This window comes from Amblyraja radiata, chromosome 19 (genome assembly GCF_010909765.2).
Source record: "Amblyraja radiata isolate CabotCenter1 chromosome 19, sAmbRad1.1.pri, whole genome shotgun sequence".
Classification (NCBI taxonomy): Eukaryota; Metazoa; Chordata; class Chondrichthyes; order Rajiformes; family Rajidae; genus Amblyraja; species Amblyraja radiata.
This window is the reverse complement of record NC_045974.1, coordinates 19,341,597-19,364,143: the sequence shown is the minus strand read 5'-3', so window position 1 is coordinate 19,364,143 and position 22,547 is coordinate 19,341,597. Positions and strand designations below refer to the sequence as shown.

Genomic DNA, 22,547 nt, shown 5'->3' with positions numbered 1-22,547 from the left:
CATGCACCTGCGCTCCTAGATCCCTCTGCTCTACAACATTCTCCAGAGCCCTATCATTCACTGTATAGCCCCTGCCCATGTTACACTTCCCGAAATGCAACACCTCACATTTCTCTGTATTAAATTCTATCAACCATTCCTCAGCTTACCCGGCCAATCGATCAAGAACCTACTAATCTTGCCATGTACTTTCTCATCCAAATTTTAAATCTTTTCAAAAATAAGCATTTTTCCTTTGATCTGTTGTTCTTTTCCATAATTTTTAGCTGTAATATTCTACATCCCTTATACCTCACATATTTCATGTTCCCGTATTTCAATACACAGAGCCTTATCTAATTCTGTTCCTATACAGTGACTGGACACACATTCACCGGAAAAAAAAATCTTCTTCCCTTGTCTCTGAACCAGTTTTCAGTGGAATTCTGTTAATGCGATCATTGTCTCCAAGTAAAAGTACATTAAATAAAATTGTTTAAACTTTCTACAATGATACATTAGTCCAATTTCTGTTCAAATGTAACCAATCTATTTTAATGAGGTCTGAGTGCCTGTTCTGCATTGTTCCCATTTGAAGATACTTACATTAGGAGAAAATAGATGGATAACAATAAGCAATATAGAATAGGAAAACATAGTGTTGTCAAAATGAAAACCTCATGGAACTTCTGATATGCAACTTTACAAATGATAAGCTAAAGATAACAGTGCAATGCCCAAATCTTTGGTCTTCATGTGCCTTTTCTCTAACCAGATCATCTCCCGACGGACTATGCGGCAGAAGGTCGTTCCCAACGGGCCGCGTTTACAGCCACGCCCCACAACAGGGCTGGCTCGCGGCTACGGTAACAAGAACCAGCCTGGAGAGGTTGCCGCAGACCCCGGCCCCTGCTCACTCCGTGGAACGGCGAGGAGGGAGTTGGACAGAGGGCCGGTAAGCAGACTGCCGACAGGAAGCAGTGCTGGGCCTCGATGGGTAAGAGGGCCGCTGGAGGCTGGCCCGCAGCCTGGGGGAGCCAGAGAACCACAGCTGTATCCCAGCTCCAGGCCCGGCTCACTCGGAGAGGGAAGGCCACCGAGCCCTGAGCGGCATGGTGCATGGGAAGAAGTCGGGCTTCAAGCAGCCCTCTTGCTCTATGCTGAAATGGGACAGCATTGGGATTATCTGACTAGAGAAAAGACACATGACAGCAAAGATATGGGGATAAGGCAATGAAGAGTATCACCACATGGAGTGCAGGACTTCTTCGCTCTCAAGCATCATACCACGAGGAATCTTTTCTTCAATATTTCCAGGTTTTAAAGTGCAGATTGGATATCAACATCAGATATTCTGTGCATTAACTCCCACAAATACAAATGAGCTCCATGTTCATGCCAAGGACATTTGCAGATGCTTTATCTACAGAGAGAAAAGTCCCAGGGAGCATATTAGCCAGTGCAAATGAGCTGTTAAGATCACCTCGCTTGTACTCGTTATACAATTGCAAGAGTGTAAAAATGAATCTCTATGTTTAAGGAAATGGTTAAACAGCATTTAATGTGTTTTTCCATTTCAATTTCCTAGATAATTTGAGCAGTAATTTCTTCATTTCTGTTTAACAGAAATTAATTAGATATTCTGGATAAATATGGTTGGCATCAAATATTACAAAAATCTTTGGATTCCATGTGTTGTCCACACAGCTATCATACAAGTTCACCAGACCTCCATCTTTGGAAGGAGGCCGTATAAATTTGGGGTCTCCTGCAACATATTCGCCCACGAGAACTCGAGCCAGAAACATTGTTTTGAATCGTGGTTTCCACTGATGCGTCTGCAAGGCTCCCTCACACTTCTTATCAGCACGGCAGTAACGGCTGGCGTACAAAGAATCACGAGCAAAGTAAGACCCTGCATCAAAAATCAATATATACTTCAATTTAGTGCTAATTCTTATAATAGAAATTCATCAAAATCTGCAATTTTACTTCATGAACATGCAACTCCTTGTGAATTGAGTCATTATTTACTGGTTTACCTTTTCCATAAACTGTAGCATGGGCTCCATTTATTCTCCAGTCAAAATTCTGGGAACATATCGCTTCCACAAACTCATTGCTTGTACCATGAAACAGCATTCTTTCATTCACTTCTAATCCATTTCTCATCTTCTTCAAATGGACTTTTTTTCTGAAAAATGTGAAATATTAAGTCGGATATCAGTTTGAAAAGATTAAGATTAGAATGCCTGGATTCATAACAGTTAATTCAACATGCACCAGGCTAAGGATGCTGGTCATATTGAAACCATTGACATAACCTACCAAATTTGTAACATCTCTTATTATCCAAGGTTCCCGAACTTTGCCATTCTTGTGTTTCTTCTTCACAGGAACATGTGTAAATGACTCTTTCATAACAAACGTAAACTTGTCCAATAACTACCACTCCCGAACTACTATCACCACACCAGCTGCCGGGATGGTGGAGGCAGATACAATAGTGGCATTTGAGGCTTTTAGATGAGAACAAGGGTATGCAGAGAAGGGAGGAACATGAATCGTGTGCAGGCAGAGGAGATTAGTTAACAGACATTTTAGGCGGAAAAGCCTGATTTTGTACTGTATGTGATCCGTTTGATGGAATTGTACTGTAAGCTCCCCCCCCCCCCAAATGTTAATGGGAATTAGAAGGGCAAAAATCCAAGGGGCATCACAGATAGGTATCGTAAAAATAGCTAGATGCAGGAAACATGTTCCCGATGTTGGGGGAGTCCAGAACCAGGGGCCACAGTTTAAGAATAAGGGGTAGGCCATTTAGAACTGAGATGAGGAAAAACATTTTCACACACAGTTGTGAATTTGTGGAATTCTCTGCCTCTGATTCACTGGATATATTCAAAAGAGTTAGATAGAGCGCTTAGAGCTAGCGGAATCAAGGGGTATGGGGAGAAGGCAGGGTCAGGGTACTGATTGTGGATGATCAGCCATGATCACATTCAATGGTGGTGTGGGGTTTCTCCAAGATCTTCAGTTTTCTCCCACACTTCAGGGACATACAGGTTTGTAGGCTTGGTATAAATGTAAATTGTCCCTAGGGTGTGTAGGATAGTGTTAGTGTGTGGGGACCACTGGTTGATGCAGAACCGGTGGGCAGAAGGGCCTGTTTCCTTGCTGTATCTCTAAAACAGTACATTCATCTGTGCGACAAAGATAATTTTCCTGTTTGTCTTTGACAACATTCATCATATTCACCATCTTCATTGCCATGCCAACAATACCCAGCTAAATTGGACTGCACTCAAATCGTTCCATTCTTATTTATCCAGTCACACCCACAAAATCACCCACCAATAATTTCTGTAGGACCATCTTTGGTGTCTTAAAGAAAAATCCATCCCTGCACCCCCGCCCTAATTTCTCCACCATAAACTGCCCCTCAGCAACATTATTTAAAAATATGATACATTTGGAAATTAATACAAATGTTACTCAGCTCAACTGCACTATAAACTTTTCTCCAACACCAGTAATAGATAAGCAGCCCAATGTGATCCCGATGAAACTTTGGTATTGACATGATCAGCATAGAAAATGGATATTAAATGTTGCAGGGCAGGAGAAGGAAACTCTCGCCCACAATGTTCACATCCATACAGAAAATTACATTAGACCATTCTAGTCATCAGAAGGTAGATTCTTCTCATAAAGAAATGGTGTACATCACATCTGAACACAACAATATGACAACCCTCAGTATTACCTGCAGTAGAACTCCCACAAGTCTAAATTCTGAATTCTTTGAATTTGCGTGATTTGGTTCTGATCCATTGTTTGTCCAAAGAGTTTTGAAACTTCCTGATATTCATTTGAAGCTTTATGCAATGGACAGAGCTAAAACAGAGGTTATAATTTAAATTGTAGGTTAGGATGCATGTATGGTGTCTGAAATCAACAACATGAAATGGCCTACCTGGTAAGGTTTATCTCGATCTATATTCTCCCAATGCAAAGGAATGGGAATTTCTTCATTTCCACATATAAAACTTTGAAAGATGTCAGAATAAACAAATATTAAAGTTACCATTCAATTCTATAAATTGATTAAATCTAATTATTATATGTATATACACATATATAAACAATTATTCTGCACACATCTCACATTCAGTGTTCTAAAAATCTTTTTATTAGATACATTTAAAAAATCTTTCTGCATTTGTGCAAATCTTTATGCTACCAGCAAATAAACTTTGGTTTAGCTTACAGGGTATTTTTCATTGCGAGTTTGTGAATCACAATTGAATGAACAACTTTCATTACTGAATGGCCAACTTTAATTTCTACGTAACTTTACAGTATTACACTGCGTCCTTCAGCTGTGGTGTGGTCTTGACTGTCTATGAATACTAATGTTGTCCTGAGGTGAACAGCTGAGTCCGATCAAGTGTATCCTAGGACGTTATGGAAAGCTAGGGAAGATGTTTCAGGGGGCATGACAGAATATTTGTATTATCTTTGGTCATGGGTGTTGTAATTATACACGACTCCACCACTTCATCTGGCAGCTGGTTCATTTAACCACCACCCACTATGTGAAAAAGTTGTCTCTCAGGTCCCCTTTAAATCTTTCCCACTCACCTTAGACTGATGGTCTTTAGTTTTAAACTTCCCATACTAAAAGATTCACCAATTACCTTATTTTTCTCCTCATGATTTTAAATCCTTTCCTTAGCCTCCTTCACTCTAGGGAAGAAAGTATCAGCCTATCAAGTCTCTCCTATAACGCAAATCCACAATCCTCGTATTCCTTGTGAATCTTTACTGCACCTGGTCCAGCTTAAAGGCATTGTTCTCTTAGCAAGGTGACCAAGCCTGCACACAATTGGTACTGTAACAACATTTAACGAACATTTGGTCAGGTACATGGATAGGAAAGGTTTAGAGGGATATGGGCTAAATATGGTCAGATGGGAATAGTGTAGATGGGGCATCTTGGTTGGCATGGACAAGCTGGGCCAAAGGGCTTGTTTCCATGTTGTATGACTATGACTCTAATAGTGCGGTCTCACCAATACTATGTACAGCTGTGACATGATGTACCGATTCAGATTGGAAACAAGCCCTTCGGCCCACCGAGTGCACGTCGATCACTGATCACTAGTTCCATGTTGTCCTAGTTTTGCATCCTACACATTAGGTGGAATTTGCAGAAGCCAATTAACCTACAAACCTGCAAGTCTTTCGAACGTGGGAGGAAACTGGAGAAAACTCACGTGGTCACTAACAAACTTTGCACAAATAGCACCCACAGTTAAGATCAAACCTGGGTCTCTGGGGCTGTGAGCTCTTGTACTCAGTGCTCTGCCCAATGAAAGCAGATGTACCAATTAACTTCTTCACCATCCTATCCACCTGTGACACCACCTATGTACTTGTACCCAGAGATCGCTCTGTCTATAATAACCCAGACCCTACTATTCACTGAGTAAGATCCTATCCATGGTTTAACTTTCCAAAATAACCTACTTTGCACTTGTCCAATTTACATTCCCTTTGCCATTCCTTGGTCCACATTCCTACTGATCTAAATCATATTATAATCTTAGATAAACTTCCTCACTGTCTCCCATACCATCACGTTTGGTGTAATCTGCAAACTAACTTACAATGCTGACTACATCTCCACCTAAATCTTAATGCAGGTGATAAACAACAGTGGACCCAGTACCGATCCCTGTTGCACGTCATTGGTCACAGACCTTCAATCTGAAAAACAGCCTCCCATTACCAATTTCTGACTCTTTCCACCAAAGCAATTTTGTATCCCATAGGCCAGCCCACCCCTGATCTCATGTCATATAACATTCTGGACCATCCTTCCATGCGGGACCTTGTCAAAGGCAATGCTAAAGTCCAGGTTAGCAATGTCTACTTACCTACCTTGTCAATTCTCATGGTCATCTCTTCAAAAAGCTCAGTTAAATTGGCGAGACATGATTTCCTATGCACAAAGCCAACTGACTATACCATATGAGTCCTTAACTTTGTAACTACAGGTAGATCCATTCTCTCAGAATCCCTGCAGTCCCTTGTGTCTCTTTCCTGCTTGAGTTCTTTCTGCTTCCTTTATATTCTTCAAACACGGACTGATTTCATCTTCCTACACCTTACACGTGCTTCCTTTTTCTTTTTGATGAACGTTATAATCTCTCTCTCATGCAAAGTCCCCTTACCTTGCCATCCTTATCCCCTGTCCTTACTGGAACATGACAGTCCTGAACTCTGATCAGCTGGTTTTACCATGTGGTTCCCTCAAATGTTAGATGCATACATGTCTATGCGGTACAAATCTAAGACTCTATGTGGGACTTTTTCAAAGGCTTTGTGAAAATCCAAATTCATCAGTAACTGGTTCTACCTCATCCATTCCACCAGTTACGTCCTCAAAAAACTCCAGCAGGTTTTTCAAAAATGATTTCCTTTCCAGAAACACATTTCAAGCACATTATCAGAGTATGAAACCATACAGATCAAGTGCAGACACATGGTATTAGTTTGGGTTGTCATCATGATTGGCACAGATATTGTGGGGCAAAGGGCATGTTCCTGTGATGTACTCTTCCATGTTCTGTAAAATACAGGAAAATGTAATTAACCAGAATGGTATCTTGGTCGGCATGTACGTTGGTGCTGGTTTCCTTGCTGTATGACTATGTCGACAGTGTCTAATTGCAATGATATTTTCCAAATATCCGTTATCATAGGCTAACATTTTCCCTACTTCTGATGTTACTGTTCCATGTTTTCTTTTAAATAATGTGGTTATATTTACCACTCTATAATCCTCAGAAATTGTTCCATTATCACGTAATTTTGGCAACAAATGCATGCACTATTTCCCTGACTACCTTTTTGTTCTGTGGGATGGAGATTATCAGGCTCCAAGGATATATTATCTTTCAGTGCCATTAATTTCTCTCACCTTTTGAACGAATACTAATTTCCATTAATTCCTCCTCTTCATTAGACTGTCAGTTCTCGAACAGTTAGAGGCATTGAATCAGAGATTCATATAGCACGAAAACGGGCCCATGAGCCCACTGTATCCATATCAGTCAACAGGTGCACAGAACATAGATCAGTACAGCACAGGAACAGACCCACGGTGACTGTGTCAACCCGAATGTTGATTTAAGCAGCATATCTACCTACGTGGTCTATTGCCCAATATTCCTTGCCTGTTCATGTGTCTGTCTAAATGCCTCTTAAATGCTGCTATCATATCTGCTTCCACCGCTTTCTCTGGCAAAAAGCTCCGTGTACCTACCACTCTCTATGTGAGAGTGCCTCATAAACTAGAGAAAAGTGTTGCATTCTGAGAAGTTACAGCTGTACATGTTTGTACAAATGCACTTGGGAGTATTGTGTGCAGTTCTGGTTGCCTGGCTGGAGGAAGGAGATCATTAAACTAGAAGGGGCACAGGAAAGATTCACATGGAACTGGAGTATTTGAGTTACAAGGAGACACTGGATAGGCTGGGGGTGATCTTACAGAGTCAGAGTCATAGTAGAGTCATACAGCGTGGAAAGAGGCCCTTCTTGCGGCCCAACCTGCCCACGCTGACCTACGTGCCATGTCGACACTAGATCCACCTGCTTGCGTTTATCCCATATCGTTTGAAATCTATCCTATCTATGTACCTGTCAAAATAGTTTTTGAATGTTGTGATAGTACCTACCTCATCTACCTCCTCTGGCAGCTCGTTCCATATACCTACCTCCCTTTGTGTAAAAAAGCTGTCCCTCGAATTCCTATAATATCTTTCCCTCCTCACCTTAAACCTGTGTTCTCTGATTCCTGATTCCCCCTATTCTAGGTAAAAGACTGTGCACTTACCCTAACTATTCTCTCATGATCTTAACACCTCTCTAAGATCATCCCTTATCCGCCTGCACTTCAAGGAATAAAGTCCTAGCCTATTCAATCTCTCCCTATAGCTCAGGCCCTCGTGTCCTGGCAACATCCTCGTAAATCTTCTCTGCACATAACAACATATTTTCTATAACAAGGTGACCAAAACTGGATACAATACTCTAATGTGGCCCATCCCATGTCTTGTACACTGTAACATAACCGCCTAACTTCTAAACTCATTACAGTGACTGATGAAGGCCAATATGCCAAAAGTCTTCTTAACCACCCTATCTACCTCCTCAGCCATTCATTGTGTATGAACCTGCCCAAGTTACTTTCCATAATCTATCTACCACCCACTTTAGTGTCTGCAAACGTACTAATCATGCCTTGTACGTTCTCATCCAAATCAATGATAAAAATGGCAAACAGCAATGTCCCCAGCACCGAACTCTGAGGCACACCACCAGTCACAGGCTGAAAAAATACCTTCCATATAAAATCATGAGGAATATGGATAAGGTCACAGAGTGAGGAATCTGAAACTAGAGGGGGATTGTTTAAAGGGGACATGAGGGAAACTTTGTTTACACAGAATTTACACAGAATATAGAACATTCTCAAGTGGGAGGGGGAGCAGCCATGTTGTACTGTTTTTTGGCACTGGCACAAATAACAAGGCTCTGAAAAGGGATGAGGTTCGGCAAAGTGAACACAGGGAGATAAGCAAAAGGTTAAAAAACAGGGTAATTGAGAAACATGGAACTGCAGATGCTGATTTACAACCAAAGATACAAAGTGCAGTAGTAACAGTGGATAAGGCAGCATCTCTGGAAAGGTGACGTTTAGGGTCGGGACCTTGCAGACTCAGACCTCTGAGACTCAAGTCTGAATAAGGATCCCAAACTGAAACATCATGTATCCATGTTCTCCACAGATACTGCCTGACCCTCTGAGCTACTCCAGCACTTTGTGTCTTTTATTGTTAAAAAGCGAGACCTCGAGGCTAGTAATCTTTGGATTACTTCCCGTGTCACATGCAAGTGAGGGAAGGAACAGGAAGAGATCAAGGTGTGGCTGAGGAATTGGTGCAGGGGGGGGGGAAGATATTCAGATTTTTAGACCATTGTGAACTCTGTTGGAGCAGACATGATTGTACAAGGACAGGGCACACCTGAACTGGAGAGGGACCAATATTCTTGTACAGAAGTTGGCTAGTGCTATGGGAAGGTTTAACCAGAGTGGCAGGGGGGTGGGAACTGGAGTAGAAGATCACAAATGGCTGATGGGAAGGTACAGATTTGACACAGTAAGTCTCAAAGGAGGACAGGCAAGGAGAGAATAAGGAATATTATGAAACTGATGGGCTGAAGAATGTTTATTTCAACAAGGAGTATCATGGGTAATAGCAGATTAACTTAGAGCCAGGATCAGTTTATCAACGAGATGAGCATGTGACAGGGGTGGTGAGAGTCTTTAATGATATTGGCTGCTTTATTGAGCCAGTGCTATCTGTAGATCCCTTCAATAATGGGTAGATCAATGCCCGTGATGGATCGGGCAATGTCTTCCACTTTCTCCAGCCTTCCTCATTCTTAGGCGTTCGAGTCACCGAACCAAATGCAGACAAGTGGGACTAATTCAGGTCGGCAACCTATTGCTTGGCATGAAAGAGTTGGAGTCGAAGGGCAAATTTCAGTAGTGTGGAGCTCTATGACTACCCCTTTAAACATTCCCCCTCTCACATGATGCAACCAATAAGTATGCTCTCGACAGTACACCTGTGGAGGTTCGGTGGTGTATTGGCGACGTACCAAATCTCCTCAATCAGAAAGTGAAAGTGTTTATGAGATTTCAGTGTGATTGTATCAATATGTTGGGCCAAGAGATTGTTTTAGAGATTTGTGATCATCCACTTTATACGTGGATCCCATGTGCCTTAATCTACAATGCCATTTCATTTACATTATCCTTTCACTTTATTCCCTACAAAATGCATCACCTCCCACTTTCCTGAAAATGGTCGCAAAAAACAAGGAAAACTCAATATTCTATTTGAACAGTGCTTTCCATGTTCAGTGAAACAAATCAATAGATTTGTAGGTTTTACTAAATGGTGAAACAGTCTCCCTCCAGATTTCATTTTTATCAATAATTGAAGTTATTTGATTCCTGTAATGAATCATTACTGACCTGAAAGCAGTGACAGAGAAGACGGCACGTGTTACAGGCCTCTGCTTTCCAGTTGCTGTATTAGTTTGTTTCATTGCTGCAATAAAAGCATATTATTTTATTTATACGAGATATTTGCCAGCCTTAATCCAGATTTGAACATGACAATACGTCATTATGGCAGGTGTAGAAATTATACAGATTTTTCGAGAGATAAAATTAATAAAGATTACATTGTGGAAGTTGGGAAGTCATGTTACAACTGTACAAGTCAATGGTGTGATCACATTTGCAGAATTATTTGCAGTCTAGTTGCCCAGCTATAGGAAGTATATCATAAAGGTGGAATGGCTGCAGAAATGATTCACTGGGATGTTATCAGGACTGGAGGGCTTATTGGGACTTTTTTTCCCATCGAGCATGGGAGTTGAGGGATGACCCCATGCAGGTATCTAAAATCATCAGGGGCATGGTAAGGTAAATATTCACAGTATTTTTCTCAAGGTTGTGGAGTCCAAAACTAGAGGGCCAAAATGCAAGGTAAGAAGGGAAACATTTAACAGCGAGACACACAGAATTGCAGATGCTGGAATCTTGGTATAAAGTCTAGAGATATGGAAGGATAAGGTGTGAAAACAATTTCACACCATACCCTTCCATATCTCTAATCTCCCTCTACCCTGACCCTCAGTCTGAAGAAGGGTCTTGACCCCAAACATCCCCCATTCCTTCTCTCCAGAGATGCTGCCTGCCCTGCTGAGTTACTCCAGCATGTTGTGTCTATCTTCGATGTAAACCAGCATCTGCAGTTTCTTCCTACACAAAGAAAGCTCATCAACTCCTCTACTTCCTTACAAAATTGAGGAGATTTGGAATGCCGCCAATACATGATCGAACTTCTACAGATGGACAGTCGAAAGCATGCTCACTGGTTGCATCAGGTGAGAGGGGATGGGTATTAGGAACAAGCTCCCAGCCAAAGTTGTGGAGGCAGGAACAATTACAATGCTTAAAAGACAATTGACTACATTCATGGATAGAAAAGGTTCAGAGGGAATGTGCCAAATGCAGGTAAATGGGGCATGCTCCGATACACAGCTTGGTCGGTATATACAAGATGGGGCAAAAGGTCTGTTTCTGTGTTCTATAACTCAACGTAATGGAGAAATCCCATATTTAAATAACAAGACAATGAATAAGTAACCATCCTTTCAAATAATATGCTACTTCATTCCCACTTAATATTTTGATAATAAACTGTAAGTGCATTGATCTTGTTTTATTTTTCCAAATTCAAAACATTCTGAGGGACAACATAAATGTTCTTTCAGAGACAGAGAATAATTAAGGACAGTCAGCAGTGATATGCTGAAGGAAAATCATGTCTGGTTAACTTCACTGAACGTTTTGAAAAGGCAATAAGTAGGGTCAATGAAACAGAATGTTTGTTGTAATTGGCATGAATTTCAACAGGGCTCTTGACAAAGTTTCACATGACAGGCATTTATGATCTAAAACTGAATGGCAAATTGGTCTAGAATTGGCTCAGTGGCATGAAGTAGAGCTTAATGAGCGAGGAGGTACCATAAGGCTCAATATTTAGCACTTGAGCTTATTGTATATATTAATGATTTATATCTAAATGTGGAGGGTATAATAAATAATTTTACAGCAGCTAGAATAAAGACTGAGGTTGACAGTGAGGGGGGAGAGGGAGGAACCCTTTAACCGTAGAGGGAAATAGATGGGCTGGTCAGTATGCAGTAGAATGACTTACAACATTTAATCCGGAGAGGTTGAGTCAATACATTTGGAGAGGTGGAAAGAGGCAAATGAATATACAATAAATTAGATGATAATGAGAAGCAAGGAGGAACAGAGGGACTTTGGAGTACATAACATGCAGACATGGTTGAAAGTTGGGTAAGATTAGCAATTCCACATTCCAGCATATCTGACATGTAGCTTAAGGTGAGAGGGGAGAGATATATGAAGGACATCTGGGGCAACATTTTCACTTACAGGATAGTCTGTAAGTGGAATGAGCTGCCAGAGGCTACAGAAACAGATACAATTACGACTTTTAAAAGACATTTGAACTGATATATGGACAGGAATGATTTATAGATTCATTAAGTCATAGGGCGATGCAGGATGGAAACAGGCCCCTTAGTCCAACTCATCCCATCGGCTAGTCCCATTTCCAGCATTTGGCCCATAGTCCTCACTAATTTCTTTCAATGTAGCTGTTGAAATATCTTTGTACCTGCCTCAACAACTTTCACTGGCAGCTTGTTTTACATATGTACCACCATCTGTGTGGAAAAACTGGCCTTTGGGTTCCCATTAAATCGTTCCTCTCTCCCCTTAAACTTTTGCCCTCGAAATCCTGATTCCCCAACCCTGGAGAAAAGACTGAGTGCATTCACCCTATTTATGTCCCTCATGATTTTATACACCTCAATACAATTACCCCTCAGTATCCTGCACTTTGAAGCTTCTTCCTGTTAAAGTTGCTTGTGATTTATATTTTACACAGAGAGTGGTGGGTGTCTGGAACATACTGTCAGGAGTGATCGTAGAAGCATGTACGATGGTTGCATTCACATTCTATAGATAGGCACATAGATATGTAGGAAATGGAAGGATATGGATCACATACAGGCACAAGAGATTCATTCGGCATCATGTTCGGCACAGACATTGTGCTGTAACGTTCTACGTTCCATATTCCATGTGTTGTTATATGACTGTACGTGGCATATTAGCACAGAAAATCCTGTCCTTATTCAGTACCAGCATGGAAACAGATCTTCAGATGGTAACTCGAGAAACTTTTTTGCTATCCGTCATCTGACAATATTTCCTCTAGTCTGCTTTATAATAGATCCCCAGAGATTAATCTTGGTTTTTTCAGTGTATTCTTTGTTCCAGCTTAATTTTCAAGCTTTTAATTTTCTATTTAAAACACCAGTTTTGCAATGGCACAATCATTTGTTTTTGTAATGTCAATTAGCTGATTCATGAAAAGAAATACATGCAGAGGACAAAGAAGATTACCTTTAAAATCTATCATGTAGTTGTATTTTGCAGTGGAAAATGAAAAACTGCCATTGGTATTCATTCTGAAGATTCTTTCGATATCTTCGCTGTTTACAGAATGTGGAACACTAGGATCCTTCTGAAATAAACAGAAAAATGTCTAAGAATACAAAACTGATGTTAATATCTTTTTTTATCTATACCATGTATGGGCAAGTAAGAATGGATCAAGAATTAACCTTATTAGAAAAAAGCTGCAGATTTTACCTTGTGGAAGACATTTGGTTGGAAATTAAATTTTAAAGATAGTTGAATGAAACCTTCACTTTTAAGATGTGCATTGAAAGAAAAGATTTATAAATGACAAATTTAAAAATAAATATTAAATTAAAATTAGATAATGAATAAGCAGAAATTGACAATTGAATTGGTATATTTTACTGACAGTACTTTAGTTTAGTTTAAAGTTTTTTTTTGTTGAGTTATAGTTAAACAGTTTTTATACTGCTATTGAGGGAGTGCAGCGTAGGTTTACAAGGTTAATTCCCGGGATGGCGACACTGTCATATGCTGTGAGAATGGAGCGGCTGGGCTTGTACACTCTGGAGTTTAGAAGGATGAGAGGGAATCTTATTGAAACATATAAGATTGTTAAGGGTTTGGACACGCTAGAGGCAGGAAACATGTTCCCAATGTTGGGGGGAGTCCAGAACCAGGGGCCACAGTTTAAGAATAAGGGGTAAGCCATTTAGAAATGGAGACAAGGAAACACTTTTGCTCACAGAGAGTTGTGAGTCTGTGGAATTCTCTGCCTCAGTGGAGGCCGGTTCTCTGGATACTTTCAAGAGAGAGCTAGATAGGGCTCTTAAAGATAGCGGAGTCAGGGGATATGGGGAGATGGCAGGAACGGGGTACTGATTGGGGATGATCAGCCATGATCACATTGAATGACGGTGCTGGCTCGAAGGGCCGAATGGCCTACTCCTATTGACTAGCTCGCCCTGGAATCCATGTGATCTAACCTTCCAGATCAGCCTGACATTCGCAGCTTGTCGAAGGCCTTGCCAAAGTCCACGTAGAGAACTTCCAGACAAGTTGCCCCGATTTTACTCAAGAATGAATGATCAACAATAACCTGTTTAAGAAGGAACTGCAGATGCTGGAAAAATCGAATGTAGACAGAAAATGCTAGAGAAACTCAGCGGGTGAGGCAGCATCTATGGAGAAAAGGAGTAGGCGATATTTCGGGTCGAGGCCACTGATGGAAATGGGTTTTAGGAACAAGGGGTACGCTAAGGTCCGTGAGGCTGAGGTTGGGAAGGAAGGGGTGTAGACGTTATAAGCCCCCCCCCCCGTGAGAAAGTTTTTGTAATAAGGTAAATTTCAGTGCCATTTTGAGCCCATATGCACTGGGTATGATGATTACATACACATTGTATCAGTAACTCAGACAAATAAAGATAGGTATAACAAATATATATTTTGGTAAGATACATTTTTTCAGATTATTCATACATTTATTGAGAATAATAAGTGTACAGTTTACAACTTTGCATATCTTGCTATATGTACTATATACATACAATGATCAGCCAATAATAGTGTACAGTTTCCAACTTCACAAATCTTGCTATATGTACTATATACATACAATGATCAGCCAACAATAATAGTGTACAGTTTACAACTTTACAAATCTAGCTATATGTGGTATATACGTACGTTGATCAGCCAATATATAAATGTAAGTACAATCTACATTTCTGAAATTTCTACTTATTTATTAAGGAACAAACACAACAATTACGTGAATTACACTCCAGTTTACATTATAAAATATTCCATAATGGTATATAATTTCCATTTTGTTCTGTCACCTCCTCTTTCTTTCTGCATGCTGTTTCTTCAGCACACCTTCTGCCACTATGAAGTTATGTCCTCACATATTCTTCGGGGTTAAATTTTGACAGAGGAGGTCCCACCAACTTAATAAATAGAAGAGCTGAGAGATGATCAGTTTGAAGTCTTGCACGTTGTGGTGACATGTAGAAATTCATGCCACTGAAGCTTCTTTCACATTCTGCTGTTGATACCGGAATTGTATTTACAGCCGTTAGCAGCTGCTGAAAATCTGCAGAAACTATCTTCCCTTTCGATTCCTTGAATTCTCTGAAGGCTCTGATGCAAAGCCAACCATTTAAGCCAACTTGTTCTGCCATTTCTTCTACATCATTAACCCCAAAGGTAAAAAGCGAATCTTCCGGAATATTGTTAATATCTAAATATTTCGACTGGTTAATTAACTTTTTACATTTATCATTGGAAGCTGTTGTAGATTCAAGCAGCCTGGATTTCATATTATTGACCAAACTCCTCAAAAACTGTTGTCTATGTATAGTAGGGATTTTACCAGCTCTCAAATGTGTTCCATTAAATATCATCTGGCTTGTTGCTTTCTCCACTTGAGTATAACATTTATCTGGCTTCTCTATTTGACATTCAAGAATCTTGATAGTTTGTTTAATTTCCTCATGTGCTTTACTAAGTGTACAATTTCAGTTCTGCAGTTCAAGTGACAGTTCAGACAACTCTAGCAAACTGTCCATCAACAAGCCCAAATTATTTACGAAAGCTGATGATTCTAATACCCCTCGTACTTTGCTCTCTCTGCACTAGATCTTGAAGCTACACAGCTTGCTTTTCCAAAATGCTCCCAAATAGCTTTATAAGACTGCCACATTGCCTTTACAGTTCGGTAAGACGAAGAAACCCATCTCACACTGAAAACACAACCAATTTTCAACAGTTGACAGTGAAGAGCCTCAGCGCATGCAGTTAACTCATCCTGATTCTTAGGAGACCTATGATATAAGGAATACAATTTATCACAAAATATCTGAAAATGATTCAAACCTGCATCACCTACACTGAGTTCGAGCCTGTGACTGGCACAGTGCCAAACAGTTGCATTATGGAAATCATCAAGAAATAGTTTTGCGACCCCTGCATTTCGTCCTAACATTATTGATGCACCATCAGTTACAGGTGATATCACATTTTCTTTTAGGTACTGGATTGGAAAAACCACCTCTTTGTGAGCAACTTAGAAGCTCATCATATATAGATCTTGCATTTGTACCAAGTTTCATGTGTTCCAAGTCAAAATAGAATGATATAGGTTGGGAAGATTCACCAACTGCTGCTCTCAAGCAGACTACTAGAACAGTTTTGCCATTAACAGTAGTAGATTCATCAATCATAATAGACATTTTAGATTGTTTTTTCTGATTTACCGACATCACCCTAACCACCTTGCTAGCTTGCCAGCATGCACGTCCCCATGTAAAGGTATTAATTCAGTAAAGAAAGATTGTGTTTTTGATTTTTGATAAGATAACTTAATATATATGTTGTTTATGAGAGCTGAGTAAAATATGCAAGCATAATTATAGCAAGTAAACATGTTAATTTTAATTGCTAGAAACTTGACAAAGGATAGCTAATCTGACTATAAAAATCACATCTTAGTTATTGAATTTGTCTTTTCTAATTAATCAATCATTTGATACGAGATTCTGTTTTCTGTAGGGGTCTCCTGGTTTGCACTTTTTCGACAAAAAATACACATCAAAGAAGAATTACTCATTAGAAGTATGGTTTGTCAGCATTAACCAGAATTTATTTTATTTTTTGCAAAGATCAACATAAAATCCTGCTGATGGTAAATATTGTCAAACAATATGATAAACACGAAAGAACAAAAGTGGCTAAACTGTGTGATTGATAATTCAGATTACAGGCACGAAAATCAAATCTGAAGACAGTTTTTGGTCTATCCAATGTTCAATCAAACAAGTTGGCTCACATAATTTAAACAGTCCACAAATAGGAATAATAGTAAAATAATACCTCAAATGTGTGCCATTTTCCACATTCACCCAAGTAGTACCAGTTCCACTGTGTATCAGATGTGTCCATTTCTTCCACAGTCACATCTTCCATCATTGAAGCAAACTCTTCACCCGCCATTGTTTCAATTACTGCATGTCAAAATTACAACCATTTTAATTTCTGAGTTAATAAAGGGAAAAATCCATCAAGATTTTATGCTTCTCCATTAAACTTCTCAAACAAATGCTCCAAGGCTGATTTTATTTCAGTTTCATAGATTCATAAAGTTATATAGCAGATATAAAGGGGGTTGCATGTAAGGTCATCGGGTCAAAGGGCGTGACGCAAGGAGCAGCTCAATCCATGTGGAGGACATGGCTGCCTCGGCACACACTGTTAAGACACAGAACGCGTACCTTCTTACCTGTTAAAAACTGCCGAAATTGTCTTTTTTTGCGCTATAAATATTTGTGGGTACTGTCACTGAAAGCAGGAAGGTATCAGTCAGTATCTTTGCTCTGAACCCGAGCACCAAAGTGCAAGTGGCCGAAGGAGCGCATCCCTCGGGACAGCCCCCACTGTCCCCCCGGGGTCAGCGCTGTCCGGCCACGGTCGCCCTCCTCCCCGTCTCCCTCTGTGGGCGCACTGTCACGGGCGGTGGGTCAGCAGTGCCCACACACGGGGCCGGGGGGAACGGGGCTGGGGCCATGGCCGGGGGGGAGCGGGGCGGGATGGAGCGGGGCCGGCGGCGGGATGGAGCGGGGCCGGCAGCGGGTGGAGCGGGGCCGGGTGAGGTGGGGCTGGGCAACATCAGCTGCAGCAGAGTTGGGGACGGTCTGCTCCCTCCGCCCACCCAGAGTCACTGACCATGCTGCACCCCGACCTCTTCCCCCCCCCCCCACCACCTCCTCCTCCCAACCCTGGCTGCAGGATTGACGGCCCGGGGTCCGCGAGTGTGCAAACAGTCCGGATGCAGGGCCAGAAGAAGGGCCCGATGTGCTGCCAGCCATAATAAATGCTTACCTGCAGTTCACCGCGTTGCATGGCAACAGTACGGGTCACGGGTCATGACCTCGACTGCGTGCAACCTCCCTATAAAGCCCTTTGGCCCAGTTTGCCAATGCTGGTACGGAGCAGTGGAGCAGCAGTGAACACCAACGGCTTTGCTTTGCCGGGCGGACCCAGCTAGCACCACGGGCCTTATGACCAGGTCAAGAAATCTGCTCTTATGACAACTTTGACGTGAAAATGGCACCAAAATCTGGTGACTTGTATACTGTCTCAGCGTATTATTTCTATACACTTGTAATTAATCTAACATTGTGCTTATGTATAGTAATACTTTTACAGAAATATATGCCATAAAGAATTTCACATGTGACAATAAAGTACCACAAAACCATGGAAATCATTCCCGTCCCACCTTAAACCTATGCACTCTAGTTTTACACTCCGCTTCCCAGAAAAATCTATGCCCTCATGATTTCATAAACAGCTGCCTTCTATGTTCTAGCGGAATATAAACATCTAGTCTACACGCTCTCTCTTTATCTTCCAGACCTGGTAATATCCTCAAAAATCTGTTTTATGACATCCTTCCTAAAGCAGGGTGAGTAGAATTCTACAAAGTACTCCAAAAGAAAGTTCCCAACCCAAAACGTCAACTGTCCATTTCCTTCCACAGTGGCTGCCTGACCCGCTGAGTTCCCTCCAGCGCTTTGTTTTTCGTGAGCAGAGAGATAATGTATAATTGTCGTATTGACAAGACTGAATTAAAAAAAACCTCCACATAAGATTTACAAGGATGTCCTTAGGGATGCAGTTGAAACCACTGGCAAATATTGACAGTTTGGAGCTCCTTCCTCCAGAAAAGAGAAATGCCTTAAAGTTAGACGCAAAATGCTGGAGTAACTCAACAGGACAGGCAGCATCTCTGGGTAGAAGGAATGGGTGATGTTTTGGGTCGAGACCCTTCTTCAGACTGAGAGTCAGGGGAGAGGGAGACAGAGAAATAAGGAAGGGTAAGGTGTGAAAACGAGACATCAAAAGAGATGCGGTACAAGGAAAATGTAGAATAGATCATTGTTAGCTAGGCGAAGGTGACAACAAAGCAAACAGAGATAAAATGTAATCAGGAACAATCATACTGGTCGGCAAACTGGGAAGGGGGAGGGATGGAGAGCGAGGGAAAGCAAGGGTTACTTGAAGTTAGAGAAGTCAATATTCATACCACTAGGGTGTAAATTGTCCAAGCGAAATACGAGTTGCTGTTGCCTCACTCTGGCAATGGAGGAGACCGAGCACCGAAAGGTCTGTGTAGGAACGGAGAGGAGAATTAAAGTATCCTGTAACGGGTTGGTTCATGCAGGCTGAGCGAAGGTGTTCTGTGAAACGATCGCCCAGTCTGCGTTTGGTCTCGCCGATGTATAAGAGTCCACATCTTGAACAATGGTTACAGTAGATGAGGAGGTGCAAGTGAATCTCTGCCTAACCTGAAAGGACTGTCGGGGTCCCTGGACGGAGGTATAGCGACAGGTGTTGCATCTTCTGCGGTTGCAGGGGAAGGTACCTGGGTGGGGGTGGTTTGGGTGGGAAGGGATGAGTTAACCAGGGAGTTGCAGAGGGAACGGTCTCTGCGGAAGCCGGAAATGTATGGAGATGGAAAAATTCTGCAGAAGGTGGAAAGGGGGGGGGGGGGGGGGGGGGGGGGGGGGGGGGGGGGGGGGGGGGGTGGTGGAGATGGGAAAAACTACCAATTGTCTTGGTTGCATTAGGGACTTCTGGCTTTTGTTTATTGAACTTTATTTTGTTTATTGTATTATTTAGGAGTACTGTGTTTACAGACCTGTTGTGCTGCTGCAGGTAACAATTGCTTTGTTCCGCTTTCGATACATATGACTTGATCATGACTGATCTTTACCACGTCACCATTTTCCCGCAATATCCCCGTATTATTTAATTCTCCTATTTTGCTGACATTTAACAATCTCAAAACACCACTGTTCGTGTTTTGCCATGACTCAACCTTTGTTGCCTTCATCGACAGGTCGGTGGTGGAGAGTTAACAATCAAATTTCTGGGCATGCATATCTCTGAAGATGGGAAGGATACAGAGAAGATCACGCTGGAAAGGGTGTAGGGAAGATTTACAATAATGTTGCCAGGACTAGAGGATGTGAGCTATAGGGAAAGGTTGAGTAGACTGGAACTCTATTCCTTGGAGCGCAGAATGATGAGGGGTGATCTTATAGAGGTGTATATAATCATGAGAGGAATAGATCGGGTAGATGCAGAGTCTCTTGCCCAGAGTAGGTGAATTGAGGACCAGAGGACATAGGTTGAAGGTGAAGGGGAAAAGATTTAATAGGAATCTGAGGGGTAACTTTTTCACACAAAGGGTGGTGGATGTAAGGAACAAGTGGCCAGAAGAGGTCGTTGAAACAGGGACTATCCCAACATTTAAGAAAGTTAGACAGGTACATGGATAGGACAGGTTTGGAAGGATATGGACCAAATGCACACAGATGGGACTAGTGTAGCTGGGACATGTTGGCCTGTGTGGGCAAGTTGGGTCGAAGGGCCCATTTCCACACTGCAGTATTTTTGACCCAAGTGTGATGAGTAACATATTCCACTCGATCTGCACACCGCTACTTGTGCTGTAACTGGGTGATCCAAGGACAATTGGGAGTTGATCTAACCACAGAAATTCAGTTAACATCTCGTGAGTGAATTTTCAGAACTCACAAATGAGGCTTGTTACACACAAAAAAAACAAAACATGGAAGGAAGCAGAGGATGTTGGTGAAAGGTTGTTTTTCAAACTGGAGGCCTGTGACTAGTGATGTGCCTCAAAGATCAGTGCTGGGCCCATTGCTGTTTGTGATTTATTTACACGATCTGGACAAGAACGTATAAGGTATGATTAGTATGTTTGCAGATGACACCAAGGTGGGTGGTATTGCTGACAGCAGAGATGGTTATCAAATGTTACAGAGGATCGTGAGCAGTTGGGCAAGTGAACAGAGGAATAATTATTGGAATTTAATAAAGATATAAGTGAGGTGCAGCATTTTAGTTTCAGTTTAGTTTATAGTCAAGTGTACCGAGGTACAGTGAAAAGCTTTTGTTGCGTGCCATCCAGTCAGCAGAAAGACAATACATGATTACCATCGAGCCATTACAGTGTAAGGGAATAACATTTAATGCAAGGTTAAATCAGCAAAGTCCAATCAAGGATAGACCGAGTGTCGCCAATAAGGTAGATAGTAGTAGACAGATCTGAGAGCACTACTCTCTGATTGTGGCAGGATGATTTAGGAAGTCCAACCAGGGCAGGACCTTCACAGCAAATGGCAAGACTCTGGAGAGTGAGAGGGATCTATGAGTGCAGGTACATCCCAGTCTTTCACTTGGGGCAAGGGGATTCCCCCTCCTCCTACGGCGTTGAATTATTTGTACCATCTCTACGAAGAAAAAATGCTCTCCCCTGGGCATTCTCACACCGTTTCTTCCAGGTAGGCGAACCCGCCATCACCTCTGAAGAAGGGTCGCGACCCGAAACGTCACCAATTCCTTCTCTCCAGAGATGCTGCCTGTCCCATTGATTTATTCCAGCATTTTGTGTCTATCTTCGTTAAACCAGCATCTGCAGTTCCTTCCTACTCAACTAGGTCTTGGGATTCCTACCAATATACCCTCCCCTTCTCTTTTAGGAAGGGGATTTAGTTCCCCTTTCTTCCAGGACGGGAGGTTCCGCTGTCACCTCCCCGGGCCACCCTCGGTGGACGCTCACTCGCCGGCACAGTCCGTCTCGCATTCGCCGGCAGTGGTGGGCAACGCCTCGTCCTACAAGCGCTAAGTAAAGCCGATCAGTGGCAAAGGCGGAGCCAGGAACAGGGTCCAGCGCTCACCTGCAGCCGCCCAGGCCGCAACCGCGGTCGCTCCGGTTGACTCTCGAGGCCCAGTTCAATTGTCGCTTCCTCCCAACGCTTGGCCCAGGCCGATCATCCGGCAGCGCGTCGGTCATAATAAACCCCGCGCACAGCGCCGCTCGCAGGCGCGGAGGTGGAATCACGTGGTCTTACCCGTTGGAGTGGAGTCACGTGGGTTTGCCCGCTGGGGCGGAGTCACGTGGTCTTGCCCGCTGGGGCGGAGTCACGTGGGTTTGCCCGCTGGGGCGGAGTCACGTGGTCTTGCCCGCTGGGGTGGAGTCACGTGGGCTTGCCCACTGGGGCGGAGTCACGTGGGCTTGCCAGCTAGGGTGGGCTCCCTTGGCTTTGCCCAAATATTATAGAGGAGCGGCTTTGCCCACTGGGGACGAGTCACGTGCACTTGCCCACTGGGGCGGAGTCACGTGGTCTTGCCCGCTAGGGTGGGGTCACTTGGCTTTGACCCCAGGGTGGTCACATGGCCTTGCCTACACAGTGGTCACGTGGCCTTGCCCGCTGGCGCTGAGGGATGTCAGGTGGCCTTGCCCACTGGCGCGCCCGTGGTTTGTTGTTACTGAGCCTTTCACCGCACAATCCTCTGACATTTCTGC

At 42.4% G+C, this 22,547-nt stretch overlaps 1 protein-coding gene across 2 annotated transcripts; it reads right to left on the bottom strand.

Annotated features, from left to right (window-relative positions):
• Window positions 1-745: 745 nt before the first annotated feature.
• Window positions 746-22,094, bottom strand: parp11 (poly(ADP-ribose) polymerase family member 11). Of its 2 annotated transcripts, none has more exons than XM_033037850.1 (8): window positions 21,919-22,094; window positions 17,024-17,154; window positions 13,133-13,250; window positions 10,094-10,169; window positions 3,956-4,028; window positions 3,746-3,876; window positions 2,022-2,173; window positions 746-1,894 (listed from the first exon to the last, which is right to left on the bottom strand). In XM_033037850.1, the coding sequence occupies exons 2-8, from the start codon at window positions 17,141-17,143 to the stop codon at window positions 1,599-1,601; spliced, it is 966 nt and encodes a 321-aa protein (XP_032893741.1). In that variant the 5' UTR covers window positions 17,144-17,154; window positions 21,919-22,094; the 3' UTR covers window positions 746-1,598. The 2 variants fall into 2 exon arrangements, with proteins under 2 accessions (XP_032893741.1, XP_032893740.1); XM_033037849.1 differs by having other exon boundaries at window positions 13,133-13,253; window positions 21,919-22,093.
• Between the last annotated feature and the right edge of the window lie 453 nt (window positions 22,095-22,547).

Excerpts from the sequence above, each read along its gene's own strand:
- parp11 (XM_033037849.1), bottom strand. The coding sequence starts at position 17,143 with ATGGCGGGTGAAGAGTTTGCTTCAATGATGGAAGATGTGACTGTGGAA. Across the intron at positions 13,254-17,023 it reads GAAAATGGCACACATTTGAG|AAGGATCCTAGTGTTCCACA; the intron begins GTATTATTTTAC and ends TGTTTATTTCAG. Across the intron at positions 10,170-13,132 it reads CTACATGATAGATTTTAAAG|CAATGAAACAAACTAATACA; the intron begins GTAATCTTCTTT and ends CTTTTATTGCAG.